The sequence below is a fragment of the Lolium rigidum genome, chromosome 7, assembly GCF_022539505.1.
Source record: "Lolium rigidum isolate FL_2022 chromosome 7, APGP_CSIRO_Lrig_0.1, whole genome shotgun sequence".
In the NCBI taxonomy this organism is placed as follows: domain Eukaryota; kingdom Viridiplantae; phylum Streptophyta; class Magnoliopsida; order Poales; family Poaceae; genus Lolium; species Lolium rigidum.
Genome location: NC_061514.1, coordinates 21,861,734 through 21,889,400, shown reverse-complemented (window position 1 = coordinate 21,889,400; position 27,667 = coordinate 21,861,734). Strand labels below are relative to the sequence as shown.

The 27,667-nt window shown below is 46.2% G+C and overlaps 1 protein-coding gene, 1 long non-coding RNA gene and 1 pseudogene across 2 annotated transcripts; 1 reads left to right on the top strand and 2 right to left on the bottom strand.

Moving 5' to 3' along the window:
* Positions 1-8,647: 8,647 nt before the first annotated feature.
* Positions 8,648-11,208, bottom strand: LOC124675837. The gene is made up of 3 exons (XR_006993433.1): positions 10,813-11,208; positions 9,769-9,912; positions 8,648-8,952 (listed from the first exon to the last, which is right to left on the bottom strand). It is a non-coding gene; the product is annotated as an uncharacterized LOC124675837 (long non-coding RNA).
* A 919-nt stretch (positions 11,209-12,127) lies between these two features.
* Positions 12,128-13,363, top strand: LOC124671011 (annotated as a pseudogene).
* A 2,574-nt stretch (positions 13,364-15,937) lies between these two features.
* Positions 15,938-21,079, bottom strand: LOC124678014 (serine carboxypeptidase-like 18). Its single transcript, XM_047213948.1, has 13 exons — positions 20,928-21,079; positions 20,666-20,811; positions 20,516-20,592; positions 20,320-20,442; positions 17,684-17,786; positions 17,538-17,575; positions 17,266-17,367; positions 17,064-17,147; positions 16,719-16,907; positions 16,451-16,644; positions 16,247-16,360; positions 16,113-16,158; positions 15,938-16,021 (listed from the first exon to the last, which is right to left on the bottom strand). The coding sequence occupies exons 1-13, from the start codon at positions 21,077-21,079 to the stop codon at positions 15,938-15,940; spliced, it is 1,452 nt and encodes a 483-aa protein (XP_047069904.1).
* Positions 21,080-27,667: the final 6,588 nt, after the last annotated feature.

Sequence of the window (27,667 nt, the reverse complement as noted above, 5' to 3'; positions counted from 1 at the left end):
CTGTAGCAAACTATAATCATTATAACTGAAAGATAGTAGTGTGCTTTACCCGGGAAAAAACAATACAGTAGGGGCTAGAGTTGTTGATTCAGTATCCAACGGCTAAACATGGCAAAGCACCTCTCCGGCTCAAACTCCCAGTCTTTGTAATAGGATCGCACGGAAAAACTCCCAGTCTTTGCTCCCACTCCACAAAATAATAGGATCGCACGGAAAAACCTCCAGTCTTTGTAATATGCCACGAAATGAAATCATCCATCATTCCTCTTGCCGCACCCAGGGATGATGCCGTGGATGCACAAGGTCCACACCCACTGCGCAAAGAAACGCTTTGAAAATAGGCATTAGCATACCCATTGAAAAAAAAAACATTTTACTTTCTAGGCCACTAGCCGCGTGTATTGGATCTCTTCACAAATAGAATCAAAAAGAAGATCGGGATTTTTTAAGCAATTTTCTATATTGTGTCTTGTCTCGTCCGTCGATGACCTCACACTCATAGGAGTCTATATATGGCATACATTGTCCATTTGCGTTTGGAGGTGCCCTAGCGGCCCGACATATTTTTTCTTAATTTTCCATTGATAGAGATATATAGTTAGCATGAAAAAACTTAGAACAATCAAAAAACATAGGTAAATCTACTGGCTTCTAGTCATCGCCGGTGAGGTCGAGGACCTCCGGCATCTCACATGGCATGTGCGGTACCGACGATGGTAGACGGTAACCGACGGCGCAAGAGAAGGAGGAGGAGGAGGAGGAGGAGGAGGAGGAGGAGGAGGAGGAGGAGGAAGGGTAGCCGCCACTGCCTGCTCTGGACACATATCCCACACTCCAGAGGTGGGATGCAGACGTGCCTCGCGCTCTGAAGTCGCCGGAGGTGTCACCGGTGTCCCCTGCGCCACCACCCATGGCCTTGGAGCTGGTTGCCGGCGAACACGAGATAATATCCACTACCGCGTCGGTGCCAGTGGGCGCGAGGAGACCCAGGGTCCTTTTCACATGCTCCTTTTATCATAAAATGTCACCTCTTGATTATTTGGCACCCTATACATCTTAAACTTTATTTCAGCTTGTCTAAAAACAAAGCGTGTGTGATATAGGCCAATAATATCATTCGAAGTTACTGCTACTATGTAGTGTGTTAATTCTTCCAGTTGGTTGGATAGCCGATGGTCGTTGCATGTAGGTAAAAACAAAACATATTGTTCCTACTCCACTCGACCTAGTGTTTAACAGAAGGCCGAAATAGTAAGTGGTATTTACTAGTACTTCTTAATTACTGTAGTATAACATAATATTTAATGGTAACTACACGTTTGGAGAAAGAAGATGGTACATATAAATGAAATTACTTCATGCATGAAAAAACCACATCCAATTGACGACGAGACGGGGCACGGCTCGTCTGCAGCGGAGAAGTTACTGTAGCGGTGCAGTAATGAGCTTAATCTACCATTGGATTTAATCCAACGGCCCAAATACAACCTCTTATTTAGAGCGACCCCAACGTCTTCTTCCGCAACTGGTGAGTATGTCGATTCAGTTTCCGCAAGGAAGAGCGTGTCCGTCATTCTGTCAACTAGGTCCTGTTGGTTGGCCTCAGGACTCCAGCAGGGTACCTAACTTCAGTTCATGTTTGACAGGGTGCTTTTCGCCAACGGCTACCATGCTTGTAGTACACACGGTGCTCGTGCTGCAAGGAATAGAAGGACCCATGTTAGACCAGGAACGGCCGTCGACGTACTCTAGCTAGGAGCTCGACTCCTTGTAGAACTAGTCGCCGTTGTATCATGCGCCGCGCTGGAGTGTGTCACTGCTATGGGCTCGATTCCTTCTGGAACTAGTCCTCGTCGAACAACAATTACTGGCGGTACGAAGTCGTGTATCCACATGATGGTGCTTCATGCAGACTCTGGCGACGTCATCAAGCACGCTCCTGGCCCAGGCTTTGCCGTCGGCTGTGGAGACTGGGTTGTTCGGCTGGGCCATGAGAAGGTGCCGCTGCCTAGATTGCCACACAGCTGATGGAAAGTAGGGCGAGGGCCGCCGGATACCTATCCCTGGTCCTGGTCGGAGCACACGACACGCGGCGGTTCTCGGTGTGATGGCATTGTTTGCTGCACAAATTGGGGAGGAAAAGAATCAAAGAGCTTTGAGACCAGTCCCGCAATGGAGTTTGATACGCGAGGAGGAAGAAGACTTTTGGGTCGCTCGAAATATAGGAGGTTGTATTTGGGTCGTTGGATGAAATTCAATGGTAGATTAAGCTCATTACTGTATGCTACAGTAACTGCTCTACTGCAGACGAGCCGCGCCCGACGAGACGTGTTTGGTATCATACAAAGTTCGTACATATTAGTATATTCATATTATATTCGTACATGAAGCATCTCTCTATGGAAAAGGATTTATGCATGCATGCTCATAGATGTGACTTTGTCCTATCTAGCGCATGATTTTATTTCCTTTCGCATCCACCTTAACAATCCACATCATCATGGCTTATAACTGGCAATCAAAAGTGTTTACAACTGCTGATGGATGACATATGCTTTTTTCGCGGGACCTTCCATGCATGTTGGTGTTGCCGGACTCACCTGGTCTCACGATTTGAGATCCATGTTGCCAGGTTTCATCCATTTTCGTCGAGTTTCGGGAATCTCATACGAATTGGCACACAATGAAACCGAGTGATTTTGTGCATGGGAAGTCCCACACACATGAAACAAATACCGCTCTGCAGATGAATGTAAAGGCATACATGCATCCATCCACATTAAATAATTGCAACGACTTAACCTACAACTTATGTATGTCTACGGCACATAATAGCTAGGTCATACCAAACCCTAAGGCCTTCTTTTATTCACATGATAGAGAAATCGAACGAATATGATAGACATAGGAATAGGAAATTAAGGATGACAGGTGCATACCTGTCCTCGTTCCTTGTGCATAGGAATTGGAGAATGAGATATGAGTGAATTTTATTTCCTCTTAAATTTTCTTTAAAACTGAGATCGAAAGGAAAAATTCCTTTGATTTTCCCTTCTTCCATTCCCGTATATCTTAACCCTCTACTTTTCCCCATGTTTCCTTCAAATAAAAGAAGCCCTAAATTACTAATAGCCCACACCGTAGAGAATTAAACCATGACAATCAAGCGCGCTATCAGTCAATATCTAGAGACGTCCAAATGTAACTTACGGGCACAATGCGATATTTCCCTCGGGGTGTGTTTGGTTCCATAATCAAGTAGAATGGAACCATCCCTATGTTTGGTTGGAGAGAGTGCCATGGAACGAATGGTCTCATCTCATGTTTGGTTGTGGAATGGAATGGCATAAATATTGCTCAAATCACCTCTTGTGTTGCAAAGAGTGAGATTGCATGCATGTGCATAATTTTCAATAGTCTACTTCAGTTAACATCCAAAATAGCTTGTATAGATTGACAAAAGACATCCAAATAGCAGTACAAAAAGATTATCAATCACTTCCTCAATTAAAAAAATTATAAATCACTATTTTAAGGACTAGCGAAGAGCATAACAATTTACGATCTAAACAATTAAAAAATGGAAGCAGTGTTGTTGCCCAGCATATGCACCTTCTCGCAGCTAGTATCTAGTAGCAGCGTAGACAACCAGCCTCTAGCATAAGCGACCATTGATGTCTGGCCGATGGAGGTCAGAATCGGTTCCATGCTCTTCCTCTCGCTACCCTCCTGAGCCACCGTGGCCGTGTGTGCGAGCCGCCGCACCAATCATTGGTTCCCTTCGCCCCCGCCTCTGGTTACTGCAGCCCCCATCGGGCATGTTCGCCTGAGATCCGTTGTCGCATGTGGTTCCCGCAGACTAGGCCTCCTAGCCTGGTACCCATCACCACCGCATCGCCGGTTGGACGAGAGAAATGGCAGGAAGAGATAGGGATGTGTCCTGCCTAGGTGATCCGCTTATTTCATCGGTTCGGTGATGGCTAGCGAGTCACTCCACCATGTTGCAGACTTGCAGCGATTTGGTAGCGAGTGCATTATGGATCTTGAGATATATTTATTTTCGAGGAACCAACGGGAATGGAACCATCAACAACCAAAAACAAGAATTGGCAAAACAAATCTTGATCCAAAGGAAGATGCAAAAGATTAGGCAAATTTATCGAGGATAGAGATCAGCTCGTTCGGTCGCTTTTTTCCCTAACCCGTTGGAGAGCCCATACGAGAGGCTTATATTGACCATAGAAATAGTATCCATGATTTACCATACTCTGGACCTGATAGAAAAATATACTTTCACACTATTTAAATTTTGCCTTTCGCATTAGAATGCTTATACAGTTTGAATTCATGGCCACATTTATGTTTGTTTGAATTTTAGAGGCCGGTCTGTAAGAAAGTATCTGATATTGTATGAGCATAAAATATTGTCTCCAGCCGCTCTAAAATGGAACCGTTTGCCCACCTACTACATCCGGTGTTGCCTCGCAGCCCCTAACTCACCAATTGCTTGGCTATGTGTCTAGCGCCGGTTTGCGTGTCGTTCACTACAGCTTGCATCCTCAAACTAGGATCATCTCTAACAAACCCCGTAAAAATGTGGCCTTTAAACTGAGTATAAAGGGGGAAAAAAAATCTTCTTTTAAGGTGCCGCCTCGGCTCGAGAAGAATAGGAAACTAAAAATAGATTATAAAAAGGAATCTTCACATGGGATCCACAAGTAAAGCAAGTTTTTTTTTTTGGACTTCGTCAACCTCCCGCCGCCTGCGTACCGCCTCTCGCCCTACCGCCGCATGCGTCCCTCCAGTGCCCTTCCTTCACCCTCGTCTAGCCGGCGCCCTCTCATTGTGCCACACGGTCGCTTCCCCGCAACCGCTAGTCCCCATGCATCCCCTCTGTAACCGCACGAGTCCGTCGCTCGCCCGCAAACGCTAGTCACCGGCTGCCCGCCTGCAGCCACATACACGAGTTGATACGAATTGATACGTACTAGGAGAATTCGGGCCGGCGCGGGCGAAGTTTTTCGGATTCCGGTGAAATTTCCGGTGAGTCCCATGGTGGAAGGGCACTCCTGCGAGCATTCACCGGTTTAAAGGGCACCGGCAAAATGACCTACAAAACTGGACATATAAAGTTGTCGGTCATGCATTCTCGATGCCCTTTAAAAAAATTATGGGTTTGACAACTTTTACGAGATCTATTATGGATGATTTTTTTGTTGACCAAAACCTTAAATTTAAAGGTTTGATCACTTTTGCGAAATCCGTTAGAGATGCTCTAACCACTTGCGCGTGTTTGTTTCTAGCCTCAGTTGGGATGTCGTCCACTCCTCCTCATATCCGTTTATTCAGCACCCACTCATCTATGCTACTTTCGTTGCTTCACACCGCCATACACATGACCTCGATACCCCTATCGCAACACTTAACTTTTTCTTCGTTCACTCCGCCTCAGGCCCTAATGCTCCACTTGCTGGGCTCTGTTTTCAGGCCGCTTCGTGCCATCATCCACTCCCCCGTAGCCCCAATCACATCACTTGCTCAGGTCTAAGTCTAGCGCACGACGTAGTCCCGAACTAACCACTTGCTCGAATTTCCGCCCAGCAATGCTTCGCACCACCCTCCACTAGGACTGACAACACATAACTTGCCAATTGATCACATGGGTGCCCAAGTCGCTTCGCGTCCCCGTCCACTCTGCCCTGCAATTGACGTGATTTTGTAATGCACGGGGAAAGTCTATATATATATATATATGAGTACATGCATAATTCTTTTTTGTAATGGAGAATAAAAGTACTCCTTCCATCTAAAAAAAGATGTTGAATATTTGTTCAAATTTGAATGTATCTATGAGTACATGCATAAAAGAAAAAGAGTACTTTTTCTACTCATACATGAAATTAAACGAACATGGATACACTACAACACGGTGGTGTCTAAATGGCTTCAAAGGCAACTAAAAAAAAGTAGAATAGAAACATTCATGCATAAACTGATCTCATCTGCCTAGCTGTCTGGCCCTACAGTGGGAGCTGCATGATGTTGATGTGGTCAAGCCACATCACAAATTTTGATAAGCATCATAGATGTTAGCTATGAGTGCATTTTTAACCCACTAAGTACTACTAGTAGTTAATGACCTCACTAGTCACTTTTGCATTTGATTTTGGAACTGAAGCGTATACCTAATACATGTAACCTTTCACCTGATTGCCGTTCCCATCCAGTTAATTATTTCGTTGTACTGGTATGCCTTTTCTCATAACCTCTCTGATCACGTTTGCTCCAGCGGGAGAACATGACCAACAGAGACCTTGCTCGACAAGGCTAGAAGAAGACGGTCGTGGGGGGCGAATGGCATGGAGGAGATGGCCATGGAGCAGTGGGAGAAGAATGGCGTTGAGGAGTTCGCCTGGGCATGCATGGACATCGACGACGTCTCCCTGGGCGTGGACATCAACGTTGTTCAAGTCGATGCCAAGCATCGCGGTGCCACGCCCGGCGACACTCATCGTGCCTGAATCCCTGAACTACGAGCCGCCATGCCAATCTTACCGTCGCCATGACCGGCGGCAGTGAGGCGTGAGCGTGTTGGTACTTGGTACCTGGCCCTGGCCGCCAGACCATCTTTTGCCACGTGACGCCCGGTGATGCCCAAACACCCACACCATCTCCTGCCACGGCCACGTCCGGCTTGCCGCGCCCGCCATATCCGCGTGCTCGTCCGAGTCGAGGCCAACATCTATGTTGCTATGGCCACGTCCTGCAAGCAAAGCCGCTCATAACCTGCATGGTGCGAGATGGAGCCTTCTTTTTCACACCATTGCTCTTCTCACATGCTAGTGGTGGAAAGAATGGAGGCAGAGAATGCACGGTGTCTGCTGACTGAGCACGTGCCTGGGCTCGGCGCCGCTGCTTACAGCCTTACAGGCACACCGGTGAGCTTCCAGGACGATGTAGGTAGATGGAACAGCAAGAATTGACATATAATGAGCCGTAGAATACATGTAGTTGTATAACTTGGCCACCTTGAGCTTGTTTTTTAGCGGCACAACTCGGCAAACATGCCTATTTTTCTCCGTATATACTTGTTGTTTGGGTCACACGCCAGCTTGCATCACTTAATCACGTTCAGCTAATGGAAGTGTTGGTAACGTTTGATGAATCTGCCTGCTAGGTCAAGGTAGTTTATCACTAATGCAGCCATAGCGCATCTGATTTTGCTCGCCAGTGGCCAGTCCTGACCAGCAAACGCTAGCGAACTAAGCTCGGGGCGCCCTAGCTCGGGCTTGGTATCTCATTTTTCACATCGATGATCTATGAAGCGCTAGTGTTTATATCCTTACGATGACATCAAAAGTTGTGATATTTTCTGGTTTTTGGTAGATCAAAGTGAAGTATTTTAGCATGTTGTTTGCCCAGCTTTGAAAAGTTCCTAGGTCCGCCGATCCCTCACATGCATGAGCCACGAGAAGCATTAGCCAATGCATGCATGACTGGACACTCTCTCACGCCAAAGAAAGGAAGAGAGAAGGAGGGCGAGCAGCAAAGGGAAACGAGGAGGTGGCTATGTTCCACTGGTTGAGTTGAGCAGAGGTAACCAGGGGCATAATTGTTCTAAACCTCCTAGAACACCTTCCCTTGGTATGCGTGAAAACGCTAGCTTATGCGTCAGGGAGTTGTTATGCAGGGTCCCACTCACGTCTCGCATGCATCTCCTCTCTCTTCCATCTCCTTTGAGAGGTCGAGGCCGAGTCTAGGGAGTCTCGGAGAGCCAGCACCACGTCGGATATCAAGATCTTGGAGGTGACGAAGAGGACATCAGATCTAGACCGGACCAAGGCGGCGCCCGAGTAGCACGAACTGCTGCTAATGCTAGCTAGCTATATATAACTATCTCTCATCTAGCCATGCCTCCACCTCATCACCATTTTCTCAAAGCTGCTAGAGGAGGCATAGGAGCGCGGGAAGGACACATAAGCCAGCGAGAAGGGGAGAATGACATCACGAGCATTCCACAACCGCAGCGTTATCGTCGGTCATCATGGAGGATTTGGTCATTTTACATGGGCAGCGCGAGGTCCACGAAGAAGAAAGTGCAGCAAGTGATAATCATGTGGCCGTACATCTTTCTCTTGTCAACGGTGGTAATGCCAAAGTTCTATTCGCAAAAAAAAAATTGTGAGGATACGAGCTAGGAGCATCTTCGACCGTGACAAAAAAAAAAGTAGATAGCTAGCCCACTGCCCACGGATGGTTTATGTGTTAGGCTCGCTTGCCGCCGTCCACTTTAACCTAATTGTTACTTCATCTCTTTCATTGTGCAACACGTTTTTGGGATACTAAGTAGTTGGCCGAACCATCTTACAAATGGAAGAGGAAGTATTGGTATCGAGGGATGTGACTGAGAGAGCTAGCTAGCCAACTAGCTGGTATGTCAAAACACCACTATAGCAGGTCTCGATACTAAGAGGGTGCATGCCTACAACGACTAAGCCAATAGGCTATGGACTCTTTCCCTGACATTCCAAATGTCTCGTGTAGCAAAGGCAAAAATCTGAAAGAGTGGTCATGCGCTGATGATTACACACTGAGCAACGCTTTCAAATAGCAAATGTGTTTCAAATTTCTACATGGCCACACCTCATTTTGGTACAATTTGAACAGATACCATTATATAATATATGAGTATAACGATTACAGTGAATAAAGCACATGTACTTGACAATAAAAATAAGATCGACACTACATAACCAGTTTAATAGTCCAACAGATTAACAATCCAGATTTGGAGTCGCAAATAAAAATCCACAACAAATACATCCGATGGATTCAATTTTCATTTCGCAAACTAGAGCTTTCACTTCCTGTTCTTCCCCCCTCCAGCGATGCCTATTGGCTTTTGCTCCCAGACAGCAGAAGCCTTTGCTCCCAGCCTTCTAATGCTTGCAACTGAGAAACATCAAAAGTAAGTAGAGGAAAGGAATCGTGGTAGCATAGCAAACTAAAATAAGTATCACAAGCGCAGGCTGAGTTCAAAGCAAACAAGACAGATAATGGCTCTAATCAATCTTCTAAGCATATGTATCCGTCATGACCTCTGAGCATATGTAATGCCAGATAGGCAAAATAACATAGCCAGCAATCAAAATCAACCAAGAGGTATCCTTAGCTGGTCAGCGATAATTTGTAAAAATACAATAAGGAACTAAATGGAATTAACATGCATTCTAGCACCTTGCCACTAACATTTACAAGAGAAGCACCAAGATTAAATCATCCATGTCATATCGCAATTGCCGAGTATTTGCAGCATCAAATAAACCAAGAAAATACTGTAAAATACTATCCAGGAACAAGAGAATTAGGATCGGAGCGCTAACCAGAACTACAGACCACATATATATACACCTAGTGTATATGCAGCACCAGAGCAGGTCAACAGCTAACAAATAACAATAACCACAAAGTCAACAGCCAACAATAACCACAAATTCAACCGCAACAAACATGGCAGATCTATAGGGAGACTCGACCAAAAGCATAAGATACCCATATTCTTTACAAAATTTATATAGTATTCATAGTGAACTCTCTCCATTTGCCAAACTAACATAGGTGCAGTTCATAAATATAAATAATTGAACAGTAGAAGACATACTTTAGTAATCTAAATTGGTGCACGCATTAGAAAACTGAGTGCCATTGCATGAAACACGTAGCCAAAGCAACGCCCAGTAGTTACTATCTTGGTAGCAACTTACAGACATGTATTATGAAAATCCCTCTCCTGAGGTTCCAGATCCACAGAATATACCTTCTGGAATTGTATAGACATAAGAATAGTTATATCTTCATGATATAGCTCCAAGAAACCACTGAATTTTTCCTTTCTTGGAATGGGACTTTAATCTATTGATAATAACACCACATCAGTCAACGCATGATGATGAAAATTAAGTTTTGAATAAACAGTTCAAAATGGGAACGCAAATAATTAGCAGCACCAACATTCAGTTTATTTTCTTTATTTCTCTTCTCACTGAAGACTTCAACCGACGGCTGAAGTCACGAATCTTTGTGGTTTAAATGTCCAGTATGGAAGAGTGATGCCAGCGCATGCAAATAGCATGACATCTCGTCACAAGGTTGTGCATTTAAAAAATCACTAACTAGTGGTGATCAAATACATATTTCGGATTTCATCAAACAAAGCAATCGCGACAACAAAGGCATCAACCGTTATCAGGAGGTGATGGATGGTTGCTCTACATCAACTTAGACTTGATGTAATGTGATAAAGGAACCATCAAGGAACAATCAAAGATGTGCACATCAGCCAAGTACGCCCAGGAGGAATTACGGAAGAATGAGCTTCTTTACTGAAACGAAATATATAAAGCTACTTTTGTGACTGTACTTTTGTGACCCTCTAAGACAGATGAATGCACAAATAGAAGGCTGCGCCTATATAAAGGCAACGAAGCTCAAAATAGTTGAGCAGAAGCAAACCAGAAATTGCCTAGAGATATCTTAAGCCTCTTCAAAGTAAGGAAATCTGATCAGATAAGCAACCACTCTTAATCAAACCATCAGGACAAACTAAAAACACTGATGGCACTTATATAGTGAGCTAAATTGGCAAGGACCCACTACACAGTCCATTCAAACGGAAATCCAAAAGTAGAAAAACAGTAGCTGAACTAGAATCAAGGTAGATAGGAGCAACGCTGAACAAAGACAGAGCACAAAATTGGCACAGCTCGATGACAGAGAACATAGAAGAGAAAGGAAGGAACCAGAGGAGCTCACCAAAGGGTGTATCGGAGGACATACGTCACCACCACACCACCATGGTTGCAGTGCAGTTGGACGGCGGCAGCAGCCAACAAGGTAGTCGAAGCCGAGGGCCAGGCGAGGGTCAGGCCTCATCAAACCAAGACCAGAGATAACAAAAAGTGGACATTGTCAGTATATCATTGGGTGCATAAAAAAAAGCCAAGCATACGCGGACGTGAAGATCACCATAAGGTGAATGTTGTTCGCAAGAGATAAGTGGGCGAGTGTATGAACTCCGGTGGCAAATAGGGAGTCGTCGAGAGAGAAAGGCGGACCATGTGTGGCAGGCGGATGGGGGATGCGGTCCCAGTCGAAGCAGGCCATGGTGGACGCCGGCAGCTTGGCGGCGCGGAGGCGGGCAGCAATGGACACCACCACCGGAAGAGGAACGTAACCTGAGCAAAATCGATTCAAAGCTCGCATCAATATACAAGCCATGCAGCACGTAGTTAATGAGCAAAGCCATGTCAGTGAAGTAAGCTAGGGAATTAGCAAGTATTCGTAGCAGCAGAACCTGTAGCATCAAAATAAAGAAATCAGAGAAAACGTTGTAGTCGAGGAACAAGAGAGATAGTGAAAAGTGAAGCATAGTAATATAATCAGATAATAAAGGCCAGTAGCTGAGGTAACTAGTGGCATTGGCCACAGTGTTGGGTAGAGATGGAGCGGAGATGCCGCAGCTGGCACCATCGATAACTAGTGCGTGCTCCCTGCGTTCCAAATTAATTGACTGAATTTTGTCTACATTCAGATAGAATTGAATCAATTAATTTGGATTCAGATAGAATTGAATCAATTAATTTGGAAGGTAAGGTAGTAGGCATGAAAAGATGGGAAATTTGCTGGGTGACTAACTAGAGGCGCTGAATCGTCTAGCTTGAGCAGCTGGTGCCAAAAAAAAAAAAAAAGTCCTGCCTGCGCATGAGGTGTGCAAGCCCCTAACCCTAGGACACGGATCTGTAGATGCGCCGGCAGCAGGAGCGCGGCCGAACCGGAAACGCTAGGCCATGGTTGTATTGAGGTCAGGGGATGCGTAGAGTAGAGCAGAGGGGATCTGATAGGTGGCTCACCATGGGCGGCCGTCGGGTGATGTCGACGCGGACGGCGTGGAGGAGGCGGTCCTCGTCATCTGCAGCAGCCCCGGATGGTACTGCCCCCTCATTTTGCTGTGCGTGTTGGTCGTCCAGCTCCGGACGCCACCGGACGGCCGGTGAGCGTTGACGACCGCGGGCGGCGCTTGATGCGGCGGAGGAGCCGGGGATGCGGAGGAGGGGCACCGGTCGTCCAGATGGCGCGGGAAGAAGGGAAAGACGGCATGGCGGCGGCGGCGGCGGCGCAAAGTGGATCTGGTGGGGGGAGGGAGGAGATGTGTCGATGGTCCAGAAGAGAAGGGAAAGTGGACGTGGTGGGTGGAGATGGGCTCAATACAGCGTGCGGTGGATTTGGATTTTGGACGGTGCGTGCGCGTGCGAGGCGACTCCAGCGTGGCTAAATAAAAAGGCTTTGTGCGTGCGTAGCGGGCCTTGTGTGTTGTTCTCCACCGCGACTGGAGGTACTACCGCGACGCTGCTGCCCAGTCGTACAAGGCCGTCACGCGTGCCGTCAACTTCCGCCAAAAGGTCCGTATACACTTATTTTTCCTGACTTCATACTTCATACACACGGATGTCAACGTGTAAGTAAACTAGTAGTACTGTACGTGTGTGGTGCTGCATGCAGCCGGAGGAAGCAGATCAACGCATGGGTGGCGGCGTCGACCAACAACCTGATCCCCTCCATCTTCAGCCCGGGCGCGCTGTCGCCTCTCACCGACCTCGTGCTCGCCAACGCCATCTACTTCAAGGGCAGGTGGGACAAGCCCTTCGATAAGGAGCTCACCAGGAAGGACAAGTTCCACCGCCTCGACGGCACCGACGTCGACGTGCCCTTCATGCGTGACTTTGGCAGGCAGCTCCTCGCCTGCCACGACGGCTTCAAGGTGCTCCAGCTCCGCTATGAACGCGGCCGCCTGTTGCCCGCCCAGCCGGCGCCCATCTACTCCATGTGCGTCTTCCTCCCCGACGCGCGCGACGGGTGGCGGCTCGTCGACACGATCAACTGCGACCCGGGCTTTGTGCGGAAGCACCTGCCGAGGAACGACGTCCTCGTCGGCGACTTCCGGCTGCCCAAGTTCAAGCTCAGCTTCGGCAGGGACATGTCAGGCGCTCTCCGGGAACTGGGCCTCAGGGAGGCGTTCGACGAGGGGAAGGCCGATCTGACGGGCATGGCGGAGGATGGCGCAGGAGGAGGGAGGAGGCCGGCGCTACGTAAGGTGATGCACAAGGCTTTCATAGAGGTGAATGAGGAAGGCACCGAAGCCGCGGCTCTCACCGCCAATTTTGTAGTTGGGTGTAGTATGTACTCCCCGCCACCGCCGCCGCGTGTGGATTTCGTCGCCGACCATCCGTTTGCCTTCTTTGTGATCGAGGAGGTGTCCGGTGCAATCCTCTTCGCGGGCCACATCGTTGACCCCTCGATCAACTGAGGGATTACGGTGCTCGGAGCTTATTTGCAGACTCAAGGGCGAGTTATAATCTTTCAATTAAATGTACTTCGGTATCTTGCTACCATTGCTATGCTGGTTAAATATAAATTTACACATTTACTTACCCTGGTTGAATTTTGCGCGAGGATTCCAAGCAGCATCGTTCATCCATATTTCTTGGTATAAGAAAGACCTCCATTGATTACAAAAAAAACAGTGGTAGAATCGTGGGCACTCTCACAAATCATAGAAGATGTAAATAAGGTGTGACCAATTCTTACTTGAATGAGTTATTAACCTAGTAATTTCCGGTCAAGCAATATCGTCGAATCTTACTTGCAATCTATGTTACAACTCACGCTACCAAGAATCATGAAGCAACCACGGCTCCCAAAGATTTAGACCCGACGTGGTCCAAAAATTGTCCGCGCCCACAGGTCAACCCCGTCCCAAAGGGGGCGGCATGGGACTCCAGAGACGGCCCTGCCACAGAGATGATGGCTGGGCATCCCAAAATAAAGACACGGTTAGCTTTTAAGACTCGCTGGTTAAATAAAGACACGGTTAGCTTTTAAGACTCACTAGTTTCCGCGGTAGTGGCAGGCGAGGCGTCTCGTCGCTGTTGCGTCTTTCCCACGAGGCAATGTACGGGGAACCCACACGCCAACGTTAATGCATGCACTGGCCTCCTCGCTTGTAAATAGGCTGCCTCCTCGCTTGCATCGCGCACACCATCTCCCGCCGCACAGAAACTACCACCCCCTTGCAAAATCCCCAACGCCCACTGAGAGCAGTAAAGATGAACCAACATGCACTAGTAGGGAAAGGATCATTACTGGCGCACCAAAAAAGTTATTATGTGGCGCATGGGCAGTGCGCCACAGAATCTATGTCACAAAATAAGAATTCTGTGGCGTACGGACCCATGCGCCACAGAAAGTTTTATTTATGTGGCGCACCAGGCAAGGTGCGCCACAGAAAGTTTCATACTTGTGGCGCACCGGCGGTGGTGTGCCACAGTTTTTTTTTTTTTGAATTTCAAAAAAAAAATGGCGGCCAGATCTAGATCTAGATCTGGGACCGCCGGAGTTTTGCCGGATTTTTTAAAAAAAATTGCTGGAGGTCGCCGGAGGTGGGTGGGTGGGTGAGGTGGGGTGGGTTGATGTGGGTGGAGGATGAGGAGGCCGGCTGGAGGTGGGTGGAGGAGGAGGAGGTCGGCCGGAATGGGTGGGTGGGTGGGGTGGGTTGATGTGGGTGGAGGAGGAGGAGGCCGGTAGGAGGTGGGTGGAGGACGAGGAGGCCGGCCGGGGTGGGTGGGTGGGTGGAGGAGGAGGAGGTCGGCCGGAGTGGGTGGATGGAGGAGGAGGCCAGCCGGAGGTGGGTGGAGGAGGAGGCCAGCAGGAGGTGGGTGGAGGAGGAGGAGGAGGCCGACCGGAGGTGTGGTGGGTGGGTGGAGGAGGAGGAGGTCGCCGGGTGGAGGAGAGGAGGGAGGAAAAGAAGTGGAGGAGGAGGAGAAGTGGGCTCTCAGACGGATTGGAGTTCGTACTGTCTCCAATGCTTTGCCGCCTGAGACGGATATTATTCCTAACGGACTCCAATATACATAGTAGTACTAGGTTTTCCCATGTTGTAGGTGCCCTTATGGCGTTGTCTTGGAGTAGACTATCGGTTCTTTTGAGCTAGATATGGTGTGCTCCAGCGGAACCTCCTCATCATGTGGTGCTCCATCGGCTAGAACCGGTAGCGGGGAAGGAGGTTGTCATTGGCATGTCCTCAAATAAGGTCCACATGTTTGGTGATGTTCTGCTTCTTCCATGCACCTCGGTGTGCCCCTTTCATCCTTGTCAGCGAGTTGCCGAATGAGGTTGTGGTCATGCAGGATCTCAGAGGAGTGCTGGATGGCGGGGATGTCCTCATGCTGCAGTTTCTAGGAGTACAATCTCGGTGGCCCATGTTTGGCTTCCAACCATGAAGGCCAGCAGTTGGCCCTTATCGATGCCGACGGCTTTTTTCCAGCGTGTGTTCAACCTGCATGTGGAGGCCCTTTGTGGGATTTCCTGCGCGCTCTCTCTCCCAAGTGGTGTTGTCCCCGGTGAGATAGAGGATGGCCAACGGTGGAACTCCAGATGCATCTGTGGAGAAGGACTGTATGGAGTTTTTAGTTTTCAGTTTAGGCTTCTTCGTGCTTATTGTGAGGGCTTGTTTGTATTTTTTGTTTTTTCAAGGTACTCTATGTAACTTGTACCTCCACAATTTGTGATCAATGCAGCGTCTAGGTTCTTCTCGGCCTTTCGTTGTTAAAAAACACTAGCAGCCCATGCACACGCTACAAAAGCAACACACCAGTATCCTGCATCGCTTGAAAACCGAAAACAGCGAGCACGAATCTTGGCACACAAAGCCAACGATAATTGAGGTGACTGAGATTTAGCTTATTCTCAGGCGACTGAGAATTAGCAAAACTGTTATAATTAACCTCGGTTGTAAACGCAAAATCTAAATGACTGTAGCAAACTATAATCATTATAACTAAAGATAGTGTGCTTTACCCGGGAAAAAACAATACAATAGGGGCTAGAGTTGCTGATTCAGTATCCAACGGCTAAACATGGCAAAGCACCTCTCCGGCTCAAACTCAGGCGCCGTGTGTCCAGCTCCCTGCAACCCAATTAGGAGCAGCACCTTAAAACTAGTAATTTGCCGACCAAAAACTCCAGCAACTCAAGCAGAGAGGTGTAAATTTTGGTACCTTAATAGTTGCGAATGTCATGTTGTTCGAGTAAGTTATGGTGAACCTGGAAAATCATGGAAGAGACGTTAGACAAAAGAATCACATCACTAGCAGTAAAGTGAAAAACTAAGCAGACGACTAGAAGAACCAACCCGGCAGACTGTCCTTGGAGATGCCATGCCCTCCAGTCGTCAACAATCGGGAAGCCGAGTGACCTCACCCACGCCTGCGTCCCCAGGTGAGGCACCATCGCATCATGGTCGCCGCTGCCATCAGCGACACCAATCAAAAACACATTAGAACCCCTCTCGCTTTGATCCAATCCAAATATCCAATGCAAGTCTCAATTCACGGACCTGTATACCAGTGCGCGGTAACCATTGGCCGTGACGTTCCGGTGGTACTTGATGCTGCTCCTGATGTCTGTGGTGTATGGCATGTCGCCGTTGTGGCATCTCACCCACTCCTCCACGGTGCCGTCCTTGATCCCGAGGGCGTCTCGGGTGCCCTGGTCATTTGCCCAGAAATACGACAGGTAGATGCCATAGGTCTAATCGACCGTGGCTTAATTATGATTGGATTACGGGAGAAAGGGAACACACTACAGGACTGCTGCGCACTTACCTGACAGTCAAGTGTCGGGCTAGGTGGTGGATTTCTAAGACGTTTCACCGTTTCGGCTCCATCTTTCTCCTCACTTAGAATTTTCCTACCAGCACCAGCTGAATCGTCCATTTCTCTACCCGGTCCAGTAGATGTAAAACCACCACAGTTGTCCAACAATATTTGGCCCCATCTAACTTCAGAGAGGAGCTGCAATTGGAATGGCATGCAGTATATAATTACCCATATAGTTAACCTTCGGTACTCAGTCAGATACTACCATGGATGAAACATATCTTGAAAAAATTGTTTGCAGGATATCTTTCAGCAAATAGAAACAAGATATCTAGGATATCTCCTTCTTACACTTTTGTACGTATCCAAAGCTTGAGCACATAACGCATTGGTGGGATACTTGTAGTCTTCTCCATGGCAATGCCCACCTATGGTCTACAGGACAAAATAATGTGAAAAATAGTATCATGATCACGCTTTTAGTTGCGATAAAAAGATGTACCCTTGCTTGCAGATCTGAGGGCATTGAGAGGATCTAGATAAGTTCAATTACCTCATATAACTGATCTGACATTATGCCAACTCCGTGAGCATATGGAACTGCAGCGCTATAATCAATTATTTCACCTGTTGCCGGATTGCCCACTAGATAGCCCTAATAAGAGTGAAATAAATAAACTAATAACGGTTTCGTGAAAAACTATACTAGTATTTAACTAAAACAATGATGGCAATGTGACCATATGCAAACTCGTAACGGTATCGCAGATGGCCCTTTGGTATTACAAAAAAAATTTGCGAGCATTATTAGAGTTATGATGGTACCTTGAGATTGAGATGGGGGCTCCTTCCAGCTTCAACACCTGAAGGGGTAAAGTATGAAGACAGAGTTTAACAAGAGGAATTTTCATTCAGTTTAAAAACTGGTCATTCTTGTATTAGTGGAAATACAATAATACTAGCGCGCTCGCCTTCTGAAATTTTTTGTGCGATAAATGGCACTATTTTCCCAGCGTAGGAGTCTCCCCCGATATAGAGATGATTTGCGAGGAACGCCGGATGGTCGGTGAACCACTAGACATGGATTAGACAATAAAGCGGATGCCATTAGCTAGAGATACAAATGAGTCCAGTTTGAGCAAGCCACACTCAGCTTATACATGGAGACATGGATTAGCTAGACATATAAAACAAATTCACAAAAGAAAAAAAAAATCTAGAGATATAAAATGAGTCGAGTTTGAGCGAGCCACACTAAGCTTAGTTCATAAAAACACATTTAATTTGAGTTGAGCAAAGGATAAAAGCTGGGAATGTCAGAGTATCACAACAGAATAACCGTGGTAGAGATCAAAACTGAATTGGCCAAAATTAATAGAGATTAAGCTACAGATCGGTTTAGCTCACACTCGACGCTTATAATGATTTTGAATTGATGTGAGTGCTTTCAAGATGTGAGTACTTAAGTACATTGAGAATTTAAGCCAGTTTTATGCTGCACCATTTAAAATCTCCCGACAGGTTATTACTTCACACCAACCACATGAGGAAACTAAACTATTAAACACAACAACAAAAAATAACCTAGATAGTGTGGTAGTTGCATCCAACATGACAGAGGCTGACAAATTATTCTATTTTTTTATCTATACAAACCGACATGTCTTTTTCTTCGAAAGATCCAGTAAATGCTAGCATTCATTGATAAGCAGAGGGAAACATACACACATGTCACCCGAACTAACGTACATCCGGAAACGAACAGAAAAGAGAAAGAAATGAAAAAAATAGACTATGGAACTAAAGTACATCGGGAAACGAAGAGAAAAGAGAAAGAAATGAAAAAAAGAGACTATAGTGACGAACCCGCCACCCTCATGGCACTAATTCGTTACCATGCAACGCAAAACCACGGCCCTGCCTCATAGAGCCATGGTCGCCAAGCTTCTGAGGCCGCCGCCTCGGCTTACAACCGCCTTCCGGGGCCGCCGCCCTGGCATTCTCCGCCCAGACCACAAAGCCACTCCACGGTCAGCTGCAAGCCCGTCGCACCACGAGGGTTGAGAAGCTCCAAGGCGACGCCTTCAAGAAGATAACGGCGTTTCCATCGCCGTCGCCCGCTCCAAAGGAGCTTAGGTTTTCACCCGGAGAAACACAAGCCACCCGCATCGGTAGAGGATCGCAACTCCCAAACGACGCATTCAAGAAGGAGAACGACATCCTAGGGCGCCACCGCTGTCGGCACGTAAGTGCGAGGCTTTCACATGGAGCGTGATCTCAACCGCCAAGCCCAAGGGCCTAGGCCAAGGAGCAGCAGAACAGCGTGGCTCCATCGCCGACCACCAATCCTGACCACATGCCGCAGTAGTCGTGTCACCTCACGCCGTGACGATGACACCATGCTGGCGGGAGGGCAGAGCTGCCCCTCCCGCAGCACGACCACCAATTCGCGTCCGCCGCCCCGGCTACCTTGCTGCCGCGCAGCAGCTGTAGCACCTCACACTGCAGCCACCCGGACAACACCACCAAGCCAATTCTGGGGCCGACGCCCCAGCTTCCTCGCAGCCAGAGGCACGCCGGGACAAGGAGAGGTTCTTATTGTCATGTCGATCCAAGTGTGAGTAAGCTCATCTTAACCCAAACTCATCTTAATTTTCAGTTGTGCTAGCCGTGAGCTTATCCTCACTGATTCTGCAATTTTTTCAGTTAAGTCTATGTATCTTGATTTAATGAACGTGCATACTGTATATCTCAGGAAGTATCTATGGAAAATAAAGATTCCCCTAAAAATTAAGATTTTCATGTGGTTTCTTAGTAATAAAGTGCTTCTTACTAAGGATAATTTAGCTAAACGGAAGTGGAATAGGTGTCAAAAATGTTGTTTTTGTGATTCTACTGAGACCGTTAATCATTTGTGCATTGCTTGTCCATTTATAAAATTGATTTGGCGCATCATTTATCTCTCTTATAATATTCCTCCACCATCCATTGTTACTAATATGTTTGGTAATTGGTTGAATGGAGTACCAAAGACTGATAAGCAAAAAGATTCACATTGGCGTTTCTGCGATTTGTTGGTCGATATGGACAAGTCGCAGTGATATTATTTTTAACAAGAATACTGGTACTAATTTTTTACAGGTTATCCGACGGGCTGCTCATTGAATCAACAATGGGTTTTCCTCCTTCTGTTGGAGTTGCGGGAGGATATGGTTACTGGATGCAACCGGATGCTAGTGGTTGCTCAGGACTGCTTTTTCCAGGCTATTGGGTGGCGGCATCTTAATAGAATAGCCAATGGATAGCTTTTCTACAGGTCATGTTTTCTTTTGGTTGATCTTAGTATCGACTTTACATTTTGATTGATTGTAATGGTTGATTTTTGTTGAACCTGTACTTATGGTTAATAAAAAAGAAGCCGTGTGCATCAATTGATGCAGAGGCTGGGGCGATGCTCCCTTATCGAAAAAAAACGTGAGCTTATCCTCGGGTCATCGATTTTCAAATCAACCTAAAAGACTTGAACTCGAGCAACTTACGGATTATTATTCAGGAATGAATACTGAATCCATCTCAAAAAGTTTTTTCGAATGGGATTAGTTAGTACCTTGATGAGGAGTTCATGGAGCTGCAGTGAGGCTGATACATCCCCAACATTGTAACCTTCAGGTTTTCTAGAAAAGGAAAATCCCGCCCCAACCGGCGAATCGACAAAAAGAATATTTGCCACCTGCAGATATAGACCTTGTCAAGGCAGGAACGAACCTAAATATTTACGCTAGAGTGTGCAGAACGGGACCAACCTTCGTCCACGAGTACGGGTTGAGTTGCAGGCTCGGTACGGTGCCATTATAAGGCTCTATGACGAATTGGAATGGGCCTGCAGTTGTGGTGCACATGTATGAAATCATATATGAATCTTGGAGAGCATTAGAATACAAACTCAAATGTACCAATCTCCAAGGCAAGGCCGCTGAGTACGGAGCAATGGTCGCCGCCGGTGAGCCACAGAAGAAAAGGAGCATCCTCGCCGCCGGCTTCCGACCCGACGAAGTAGTAGAATAGCTCCGCGCCGTTGACCTCATCCACTTCCACGTAACTTTGAATCAAGTAGCGGTAGCAGCAGCATCAGCCGATTAAATCCAATGGAATCGCTCAAGGGGATCGCACCTCTTGCGTAGAAACACTAACTGAAGAGCTAGAGAAGATGTGTACCCAGTCTCGAGGTGGAAGGGAAGGAGGCCGTCGAATCCAGGGAGGGTAGTTACTACCTTCGAACTAGAGGCAGCCGCAGCGAGGACGAGCTGCTGTGCGGTGAGGCCGATCGAGAAGAAGAAGCAGAGCGGCAGGAGAATCCGTCCGATCATTTTATGAGACAATGGTGGTCAGCTGCTCTCTTTTGCTCTGTTTTGTTGTTCTACTGGCTGGAGATTAAGAGTCTGAGAGAGATGGACGCTATGGCTGGATCTTAAGAGTCCGAGAGAGAGAGAAAACGGTGAGCATGATCTCAAAGGGACTTATTTAATGTTTTTTTCCCTCTCCTACAGCAGACTCAATCCGTACGTCAGGCGTGGCTAGTTGTACATAAAGAAACTATCTGGTCAACCCTCAGCTACTCTCTCCTGTCGTATTTAGGTTTAATCAAAGTTAAACTTTGTAATATTTAATTAAATATTTTAAAAATACAAGAGTCTTTACTATTATATTCGAGTTGGTTGTACGTCATACAACGCGTTTGGTGAAGGAGATTCGGAGCATGCGAACCATACAATCTATATCTGACGGTACAGCAGGTCACGTCGTTGGTTTAGTGAAGTATTACACCGTTCTTGCCACCGATAAGTGAAAAATATTTGTTCAGGATACCCACCGAAGAGAGCCTAAACAGATCGTACCTCACATCCCACCTCCGCCTCCTCCCATGGGACCCTAGCACTGGAGCCGCCGCCGCTCCTCCCACCCCGCCTCCCCTTCCAGCAGACCTCCCGCGGCCATCTCGTGGAGATCTGCGCGGCGCAGCTGAAGTCCCCACCACCGACCGGAGCGCCTCCTCTTGGCCGGAATCCAGCTCCTCGCTACCAAGATCTTCCCGTAGGTTAGCCATCACCATCTCGTTCATCTCTTGGTACGGTGCTGGAGATCAAGGTGAGGTTCCTCCTTTCCTATCAGGAACGACATACGGATGGCGGCGACTTATGGTGATCTACGCGGCCTACGCCAGCAGATGTGCTATGGTGGCGTGTGTGGATGGTTCGTTCAGGCCAAAGGTAGTTTGAACCCCCCTGCTTTCTATTTGTGGTTGAAATACCGTGGGGGATTTGTGCTGATGAATTATTTAGAGCGCGCCCAGATAGGTTAGAATGGTATTGTACGCTAAGGCAACTTTCATCTCTGCCGTTTTGTAGACTAAGATCATCTCCACCGGATTTCATGATAGATTCAGGCTAATGAAATGCTACATACAATGTATTGTCTGATAGATTTGGTCACTGGAAAATCCCCTATTTTTGCAACTTTGGTTGTAGCAGATATGATAGTTGACTCCGTGTTTCTTGTGCCAATGTACACACGTTTCTTGCACAAATAGATTTACATGTTTTGGAAGTCGATTTACATAGGAATACTCCCTCCGTCCTAAAACAAAAACTGCTCACCTTTTCTAGATACGGTATCTGTAACTAAAATATATTTATATCATTGTTCAAAAACTAGGCCGATTCAGCAATTACTAGGCCGATTAATCGCTACTAGGGGCACGACCGTGTCGATTACCATTAATCGCTTGTGTTAATTCTTTAGCCCGATTAATCATACCGAAAGTCCAATTACTAGGTATGTTCCCGATTAACTACTACACTTGGTCAAAGAAGTTACAAAATTTTCAATGCATATCGCTAGTATAGGCGCTAACCCTCCCCAATAAAGTAGGTTTTGTGAATCTCCCGCTTGGTAGCAGCCTCCAACAGCTCGATTTCCACTGTCGCCAACTAGTTCCTTGCCCTCACAGACCAGTTACTCGCAGTTGCCCAGACCTCAAATACAGGAGCTCGACAACCTTGAGGAGCTGGTGCAGGAGCTCAAGGACGCCTTCAATAGGTAGGTGGTGGGAGAAGTTAAACTTTAGAGGTGAGAGGAGAAGAAGTGGAAGGAAGGAACGTAACTTCGGCTAGTGGATCCTGATTCGCTCGTGACCTTGAAGATTTGGTCATGGAGGAGAAGCATACATGTTTTTCTGAGATTTTAGGCTCTAGAGAAGTAGGGCTAGACATATAGAGGCTCATATACTATTATTTTTCTTATATAAACTATTTTTTAAGTGCTAATTTTTGTAGGTTGCACCGATTAATAGCCGACCGATTAAATCAGTTAATCGTCCGAATTCCGATTAATCGCTACTCCCAAGCCGACCGAGCAGTTAACGATTACCGATTTTCTTAACATTGATTTATATACATCCGCATCTAGATAAAGTTGAACAGCTTTTTTAGGGACAGAGAGAGTACTTTAAATTACACAACTATCTTTACATTCGTACATTTGTATACCGACATTCCGAGCGAGTATGCGGCAATGCTAACCACCACCACTCCTTGTTCTTCCTTGCAGCCTCCACCATGCTGTCTGCCGGATAATTAAAGTTCCTTCCATACTGATGTTTTACTTTCAGACTTTTGGTCCTAAATTTATATATGAAAAAAAAGTGTTGTGTGAGAAGATCCCTTTGGAATTTCGTTAAGATGGAAACCGTGCTGCCGCTGCGCCACATCTACATACATTCTCCACCTAGAAGTACTATGATGATGAACAAACTACATACATTCTCCACCTAGAAGTACTATGCTGATGCGAATTGCATACCACCAGACTTTTCTATAATTAAGTTTAATTTACCATTTTTACTAATAATCGAGTGTTGATTCTCCTTGTCTCTCTGATTATATAGTAGTTGTAGCATGTATCTCTTTACCCGTATCAAATAGTTGGAATATGTAATATTTAACTGAATGACTAATATGTTTGACAGACAAATCCAAGTATTATTCACTTGCTCAGGGGTAAGCAATAATTTCAAACTCTGACTGGCTGGAACATCATTCAGTGATTCTACTCTCAAGATTAATTTCCCTCTCCGTATCAAGGTGGTAAAGTTCCCTACCGCCAGATTTTCATCCCAGGTTATGTGTTTGCTGTGCATTTGGCTTCCTTCGTCAAATGCAGGACAAATCTCTTTCTAAAATGCATGATAGCCCACTTTCTCTTGGCCATCTTACACCACATTGTTATTTTGCTTGTTTTCACATTTCTCCAGATTAATCTCATCTCTCGAGATTCAAGTAATTAACTCCCAACTTTCAGGATCCACGTGGAAAATGAATTTCCCAATGAATTTCTCTTGTATATAAGCTATTACTGATATATATTTTTGGTCAAATGTAGGACAAATCTCTTTATAATGTGCATGATTACCCACTTTCCTATAAGCTTGTGATGAAGTACCGGTTTCATAGATGGGCTATTATACGCCAAGATTTGATCTGTTGTAGTATGATAATTATTTTATAGTATTGTTTAATTATGCATCCTGAAGGACGTTAAAATGATGTAAAAAAGCACACCTTCCCTAAACTTGCCACCACCAGACTAATTCTTTATCTCTTCAAAATTACAATTATCAGGCTATAATGGTTGAAGGCAAACAACAAGCGGTGGCGATTGGATTTACAAAGATTTCAGCGAAAGATGTGTAAGCTCCTTTTTAAGGGCTTATGCACTAATGATGCTTCCCAACCTCAAATTATAACTTGTGAAGCGTGAACTGTGCACTCATGGTTGCTTCTACCAGTTTTGAGGTTTCAGACAGATTCTATCGTAATGTTTTCAAATGGGAGCAGAGATACATCTGAACACATTATACATAGACTATTTTGCTAACTTCGACTTCCATTTCATTTGGCAGATGGAGCAGCTCGAATAAGTAGAATCACAAAGGGCAGCAGAATCTGCCGCATGAAATGCCTGAGTTAAGGCAATGCTTTATTAATACAGAAATAATAGCTAGCTAGCAACTATAATTGCCCGAGTTAAGGCAATTCTTTATTAGTTGGTACTCATGCTGCTGCAGAGATCCTTGTATTATATGGATACCTTATCACTGATCATTTGCAATTGTAACACGTGAGAAGAAAACTTAGATTATGATCTTTTTGTGAACTTTGTTGGGGCTTATCTGCCATGGTCTCAGAAAGGATCGTAGTTTCCTTGCGTGCTACACAAGTCCAGACTGTTAAGTGGAGGAAAGATGCCCATTGTTGCTATTAATTTACTCTTACGAAGTATGTACAATGCAGAAAATATGAGCATTCTTTCCAAGAGTTGAAGTCGGCACATTGTTTTGCATTTAGACGTACAATTCTTGAGAAAATCATCTAAAAGTATAATAGCCATGGCAACGCGAAGGTATTCAACTAATTCATGAGCTAAGTGCTTGGCTTCGTATGAACTGCTAAAGAAGCCTCAAGTTCTATTCCTTGTAGTTGCTGGACTTTTTAAACCCCTATATTCAGTATGATACCATTGTTGTTGATGATATAAGTTCTTGTTCTGCAGTCATTGTCGAGACTAAGAAATCAATCCTGACTATATTAGACTAACAAATATGACTTACACTTATCGACAAAACTAGAACACTTATTTTTAGACTGGATTAATATATTAGGAATTAAAATTGTTTTAATTAATGTGTCTAGGTCTAACTTTGTTATACCGTAGCAACGCACGGGCATTCAACTAGTATCTAGAATATATCTCTTTACTAGTATTATATTTCAGTTGGATGTACGTCATACAACGCGTTTGATGAAGGAGATTGGGAACATCTAGACCATACGATTTAATCTCACCGTCTCCGCTGGACATCCAATCGTCCGATGTAATTTAATTGCAAGCGTCACCCCTTCCCATCATCAATCGCGGCAACTAATACGTGATTAACTGCTTGGAATCCGGCATTGCTTTATTTCCGCTGATTTCACCCAATGCATTTGGAAGCAGTAATCAAAACAACCAATGCATGTGCTTAATTCCCTTAGAACGTGGGCATGGATCCGCTCTTTTGCATTCTCTCATTAACTACCGCTGGATCGATGGAAAAAAAACACGATTACCAGCGCCTCCAAACACTACAGGAATGGGATGAGATGCCGGCGGCCAGACTATACGCCGACGGCCAAATGTCGGGGCCGTCGGCGTAGGGCCTGGCCAGGGCACCTCCAAATTGCGACCGTCGGCGTAGCATTGCCGTCGGCGTAGAGACTGCTATGCCGACGGTCGCCCTCGGCGTCCACCAGGCCGTCGGCGTAGCACCGGACATGTGTCCCCTTCCTCCTCGGCCGTGACGGCGTGTCCACGACGTCAGCCTAGACGCCGAGGGCTACCCTCGGCATAGCGCCTCCCCCTCCTATGCCGACGGCCACCCTCGGCATAGGCTTTTTTTTTCTTAAATCTTACTTTATTATGTTTGTATTATTTATTTATTAGTCTAAATTATAGAAAAATGGTTCTATTTTTTAGGAATTGGTAGATGGCATATGTAGGTCCCACACCCATGTGTTTCATACAGTCTAGTATCGTCTATAAACTTGATCTTTCTTCGGGGTTGACGCTCTTCGCGGACGGGTCAACCGGAGCCATGAGGCACAACATCTTCTATCCATGTACATATGTCCTAAAACAAAGCAAAACAAAGGAAAAAGTCCTTGGTAACCCTAAACCTCACCCGGATCCTAATCCTAACCCTAACCCTTGGGGTAGATCTGCGGGGTCCCCGCCCTAGGGTTTCCCAAGATACAGACCATCGGAGCGTCGGAATCGCTGGAAAACTTGCATATGCCCCTAACATATGTGTACAAGTATGATGTAAGGTTTGGCTAACCTTGCATGTACCCGGCGTTGACGATTTCCGCATACATGGGCTAGCACTTGGTAAAATCCAGGATCTGTATGTGGAAACTCCCGCCACGGCTCAAACGGAGCCTATTTTATGGTAAAGTATGCCCAACCTATGGTTTCCATGTACATATGTCCTAAACAAAGCAAAACAAGTAAAAAAGTCCATTGATAAACCCTCGCACGGAGAAAGCTATAGGGGTAGATCTGCGGGGTCCCCGCCCTAGGGTTTTCCAAGATACAAACCACCGGATCGTCGGAATCGCTGGAAAACTTGTGTGTGTCCACATGGCATGCACAAAAGTGATTTGAGAAGGTTTTATATCCAAGGCTACCCCCCAAGGTGTGTCCGGCTTCTCGGACAGGGGGTTCCTACACTTAGGCAGATTCTGGATGTATAGGGGGGAACTCCCTCGGAGGTGAACCGGAGAGAAACTTGGGATCATATGGGATGATCCTTGTTACCACATGTACCTATGACCTAACCAAGCTAAAATGGAGGCATATGCCCACCGGGGGACCCCCGATGGGATGCAGTCAAAGGGGTAGACCGCGCGGTCAACATAACTAGGGTTTCGTCAGAAATCGAGCGTCGGATCTAGGGAATGGCCCCAAAACTTGTGTGTGTCCACATGGCATGGCATGCACAAAAGTGATACATTTAAGAACTTAAGACCCACACACGAACCGAAACACTTAAAGAACTACACCCACACACAGGAACCAAAACACTTAAAGAACTACACCCACACAGGAACCAAAACACTTAAAGAACTAGACCCACACACAAACCAAAACATTTAAAGAACTACACCCACACACGAAGAAAGCACTTAACACTGGGTCGACGCATGACCCGCTAGACACACGGACTCGACACACACACATATTAATCAGAAGTCGAAATCTTCATCCTCGCTGGGGGTGTCCTCTGAAGCGGTGGTTGTGAGGTTCCACGACCACCGTTCATCATCCTCCCCCCATGTCGACGCCTCTCCTTTGGCGTACTC